We start from the raw sequence: 5,198 nt of genomic DNA on the forward strand, positions 1-5,198 counted from the left end.
AGTTGCTTTCAGAACCAGCTCCTCATTCACCTTAGGATTGGCGAGGCTGTGTTTATCAAAGGCCAGATAGTAAGTGCTTCCTGCTTGGCTGGAGGCAGCTGCTGCAACTCCTCAGCTGCCACGGTGGCACCACAGCAGCCACAGATGGTGCGCCTGCCAGTGGGCACGGCTGAGTTCTGATAAAGCTTTGTTCACAGAAACAGGCGGTGGGCCAGCCCCTGGTCGAGCCCATTTGAGGGCTAGTTTTTAAGATACTAGAGCAGAGGTTCCTGACTTTGGGGGTGACAGGGGTACCTTTGAGAATCTGGAGGAACCCAGGGCCCCTCTCCTAGGGAAGTGCCGACGAGATGTGGCAGATGTCTCGCAGGATGTGGGGACTCCTAGTGTCTAGTGGTGGTGACAGAACCGCACATGGGGGCCTGAGGAGAAGGGGGCGCTGCGTGGAGGGAAACGAGGTGCCCTTTCCGTGTACTCAGCTCACGAGGCAGGGCGAGGAGCGAGGAATTCGGTTTGTGCTGCTGTCTGGTTTTATGCTTCGATTTGTTGTGTTTTTATGCAGGCCCCAGAGGAGGTAACCAGTGGAGAGCGGCTCTGTCTGTAGGAGGAAAGGGGACCGCACTTGGGGGTGGGGTGGGCCGAGCCCCCAGAGTGGGCCCTGGAGAGAGTGGATACCGCACCGCATCCATTAAGAGACGGGGGGCGGGGGGTGTTCCTGGTGCCCTCGCGGAACAGGACTCGGCCTTGTCACTGCCGGGGCTGGCTGGTCCCTGGTCTGGGAACCCCTGCATCCGCAGGCACAGCCAGAAATTCAACCAACAAAAGACGAGGGGGTGCTGTGAGGGAGCAGGCACCCGCGGGGCTCAGCCTCCCTGATGAAGCAAGAGGAGCGTGAGCTGCCGGGTGAAGGGCATCCGGAGCGGAGGGACGCTGAGCTGCCCGGTGTCCGCGAAAGCCCCCCAAAGGGACAGAAACGGTGCTTTGCCGCCTGACATCGCACGGGTCTCATATAATCGTGGCCCGCGGGCCAGGGGTGTAAAGTGCAGCCGGGGCTTCAAAGCCGCCAGAGCCCTGCCTCCCCGCCCGACCCCCGCCGAGACCCCAGCCCGCAGAGCCGCAGAGCCGCGGTGAGGTCAGCGGCCGCAGGACCTCCCCTCCCTCCCCTGCGCCGCCGCCCTCGCAGGGTCTGAGGCTGGAGGGTGGCGCTGGCCACAGCTTGATGCCGTCTGCTTTCTCTTGGCAGAGAACACCACCAGCCTGACGGATAAACACCTGGACCCGGTCAGGGAAAATCTGGGAAAGAACTGGAAAATCTGTGCGCGGAAGCTGGGCCTCACCGAGTCTCAGATCGACGAGATCGACCACGACTACGAGCGGGACGGACTCAAAGAAAAGGTTTACCAGATGCTGCAGAAGTGGCTGATGAGGGAGGGCAGCAAGGGGGCCACGGTGGGGAAGCTGGCCCGGGCGCTCTACCAGTGCTCCCGGCTGGACCTCCTCAGCTGCCTGATCCGCAGCAGCCAGAACTAGGCCCCCCGGGCCCTGGCAGCGGGGGGCGGCCCCCCCGAGCCAGCGCGCTGCCTTGGACGGGCCGGAGCTCCCCCCGCACTCAGGGCCCCCGTGTCTGCGCGGAGCGGTGTCTGCATCGCACGGCGGGGAGCGGGCGGCCGGGGCGCAAACAACACTAGAAGGAAGGTCCGGCCACGGCCACGGCCACGGCCCCGTCGAGAAGAAGCCTCACCGGGTTTTGAAAAGGAGCGAAGCCATCTTCCGGGTCGTTTGCCTTCAGATGGTTCCGTAACCTGCAGTTATGCTGCTCATTTAGTTCTTGGGGTCTTATTTGAACAAGAAAAAAATTCAGAGGACCCGAAGCACGTCGCCTTTCTCACTTTGCACCCTCCTCTCCACGTGGACTCCTGTTAAAACCAAAGTACTGTAAAATCCTCAGTTCTCCTCAAGTGCGAGGTCTGGCACCACAGCCACGGTTCCCTCTAAAGTGTCTGTTAACTCGAGGATCAAATTCTGCATCAGTCACCACAGGCTTTAAGAAGTACATGCAGTCGCAGTTCCTTGTGGCTCGGCGGTAATGAACCCGACCCGTGTTCATGAGGAAGCGGGTTCGATCCTGGCCTTGCTTAGTGGGTTGAGGATCTGGTGTCAGCGTGAGCTGTGCTATGGGTCGCAGGTTTGGCTTGGATCCCATGTTGCTGGGGCTGTGGTGTAGGCCGTCAGCTGCAGTTCCACAGCTCTGATTCGACCCTTAGCCTGGAAACTTCCATGTGCCGCAGGTGCGGCCCTAAAAAGCAAAAAAAAGTAAAGAGGAAAAAAAATTATATGCAGTCTTCACTGTGAAAATTAACCGAAGGGATTTGAAGGAATACTGGGGGGGGGGGGGGGAATGGAGAAAAATTTTCCCAGGCTGTTGTTGCACAAAATTGCTATGAACTGTGACGAGCCTTTAGTTTTCGGTTGTGTGCGGGCCCTGCGGGGGTGGGGCGTGCGTCAGGGCTCATTGCTGCGAGGCGGCCTCCCCGCTGCCCACCTGCCCCGGCGCGATGGACACAGCTGCATCTTTCTCTGTGCCCCTTACGGAAATGGACAGCTTCGAAGCCTGGGGACCCTGCCAGCAGCTCTCACCCTTTCAGAGCCCACCTGAAGTCACGAGGGAGTGAGGAGCAAAGGGCTAGAAGAGAAGGGTCGCCAGGTCCCCTGGCGCCCCTGCCAGCACCTTGGTGCCAGGAGGGAGGGACAGAAGGCCAGTGTGGCCAACGGGCTGCCAGAACAGTGTGTTTGGTGGGATGCTGTCAGTATTGGTGGTTCTGATTCTGAATTTCCTCCAGTCCTGGCAGATATGGCACACACACACACACACACACCCCGTGACAGACAGAAATGTCTCTGGACATTCAGAGGCAGTGGAGGGGCAGAAGTGCCCCAGCTGAGACCAGCACTGCCATAAAGCAGTGAGCCTGTTTTCTTACCCACACATTCCAGGCTCGCTGCGTAAGGCCACACAGCATGAAATCACAGGGGCTGAGAGGGAAACTGAGGGGCAGACAGTCCCAGGCTTGCTAGAGGGGGCTGGCTGATTTCTTTTCCAGATGCATCCCTTGTGCCTGTATTCTAACAGTGTTCTAATTTCTCTACATTCCAAAGAAACTGATCAATGTTGGGGCAAAAATGGAAGATATTTTTAAGGGACTTTTTAAAATAAAAATTTTGTACTTGAAATATAAGCCATTGAAATGGTGTGTTTGTATAAATGAAACAGTTTGAGATTCTCCACTGTGACTTGCCCCGGGGGTTGGCACTCCCTGTATGTATGCCCTGTTTCCCACCCCCGCTGTTGCCAGGAGAGGAAGCTGGTGGTACAAGAGGGGCTTCTGGACAGTGGCTCCCCCTGCCGTGGCCACACCCGGCTCAGCCCACCCTCTAAAGCCGGGCTGACAAGGGCCAGATGTGTATCGCAGGAGTTTGATACAAGGCCCAAGCACCACAAAACACCAGTCTTGGGCAGAAGCCAGTTAACTGAGATGGCATGGATAACAAGAGAAGAAAGATGGTCCGTTCTTGGTTCCAAAAACGACATTAGCAGTTGCTGCTGTGGTTCAGCAGATCGGAGGCGTCTTGGGAGCGCTGGGACCCAGGTTCCATCCCTGGCCTGGCACAGTGAGTTAACGATCCTGCGTTGCCACAGCTGTGGCTTAGGTCGAGACTGCAACTCAGATCTGGTCCCTGGCCGGGGAACTCCGTGTGCCATGGGGTGGCCAAAAAAGAGAAAACAAAGCCAAAACAGACAGTAAAAGATATTCAGGCCTAAGGCTGATACTGGCAAATAAGACACACCTCCAGATCTCACATCCTGCTCAGCAGATTCTCCACTGGTCGCTGTGGTCACAGTCTTTGTTTTGGTCCATAATACGAAGTTAGGTTTTCAACAACACCAAAAAGGAGTTATTTCTCACAAGATGTTTTTGGTTGGTTTTTTTTTCTTTTCTTTTCTTTTCTTTTTAGGGCCACACCAACAGCATATGGAAGTTCCCTGGCTAGAGGTCGAATCTACAGCCGCAGCTCCAGCCTACACCACAGCCACAGCCACACCAGGTCCGAGCCACTTCTGCGACCTACACCACAGCTCATGGCAACGGCAGATCTTTAACCCAGTGACTGAGGCCAGAGATGGAACCGCGTCCTCATGGATACCATTCAGGTTTGTTTCCGCTGAGCCACGATGGGAAATCCTCCATGCGGGAAATTGATGTGGTATCTTTATGTTGAAATAAGAAATATTGTAGCATAATCCATATTTAAGCCAAATGTGCCTTCAGTGCTCAAGAAGCTGCAGCGGGCTAGTGAGGACGCTGCAGGTAGCAAGAACCTTCGGTCCATAACACCTAGAAGCCTTGTGCACAGACCCTGACAGGCGAAGGGGCGGGGCGGGGGCGAAATCACGTAAATAGGAAAGCAAGCTGTCTCCAACTCAAGCCAAGGCTACACAGCAGCCACCACCGTGCTATTACTTTCAGGTAAGGTAGGGCAGGGCATAGCCGCAATGAAACGGTAGTTGTTTTTTTCCCTATTGAATCTTCGATTGCAGATAATGTTTCTAACCTTTAGAGCTTGAATTACATGGTCTGAAGAAGGAAAATTCACTAGCGGTAAAATACGCATAAAATCTCTCATGTTAACCATCTTTAAGTGCACAGTCTATGCTCATTTTGTGCAAACAGCAGCACCCTCCCCTGCGCAACTCCCTTCTCCCAAAACCGCGACGCTGACGCCCTTGGGAACTAACTGCCCCTCCCCAGGCCCTGGCGCCCACCGTCCTCCTCTGTGACCTGCCGGCTGCAGGGCCCTCACACCCCGGAACTAGGTTCTTCCGTGCGGCCCTTCCCCCTGGAGGCGGGCAGTGTCCTTTACGCGGACACACTGGACCCTCCGTCCACAAGCACCTGGGCTCCCCCTCCGCCTGAGGAAGGCGCCGCGCCCTTGCTCGTCTGCACGATCGGAAGCTCTGACTTAATCTCGGGGGTCCCCGCTTCCCACACCCTCGCCAACACTCATTAATTTCTGGGGGTTTTGAGACGTGGCCTCCTAGCGGGTGCGCGGAAGTAGGAAGAAAAAAATCAAGGCCCCTCAGGACAGGTGGGCTGGCGCATGCGTGTTCCGGGAGGTGCGGGCGGGGCTGGGCTCTGGGCGGC

General features: G+C 56.5%; 1 protein-coding gene across 6 annotated transcripts in view; it reads left to right on the forward strand.

Moving 5' to 3' along the window:
- RIPK1 (receptor interacting serine/threonine kinase 1) overlaps nt 1–3,233 on the forward strand; it is a 39,502-nt gene extending 36,269 nt beyond the window's left edge. For all 6 annotated transcript variants that reach the window (XM_003128161.5, XM_005665537.4, XM_005665536.4 and 3 more), the window contains one exon: nt 1,241–3,233. In XM_003128161.5, coding sequence (XP_003128209.1) covers nt 1,241–1,527 — 287 coding nt within the window. In that variant the 3' untranslated portion in view covers nt 1,528–3,233. The remainder of the gene's footprint in view (nt 1–1,240) is intronic.
- The last annotated feature ends 1,965 nt before the right edge of the window (nt 3,234–5,198 follow it).

The sequence above is a fragment of the Sus scrofa genome, chromosome 7 (genome assembly GCF_054392235.1).
Source record: "Sus scrofa isolate SSC_HxYL_T2T_F1_AM1 chromosome 7, Sscrofa_HxYL_maternal_Yorkshire_Landrace_v2.0, whole genome shotgun sequence".
NCBI lineage: Eukaryota > Metazoa > Chordata > Mammalia > Artiodactyla > Suidae > Sus > Sus scrofa.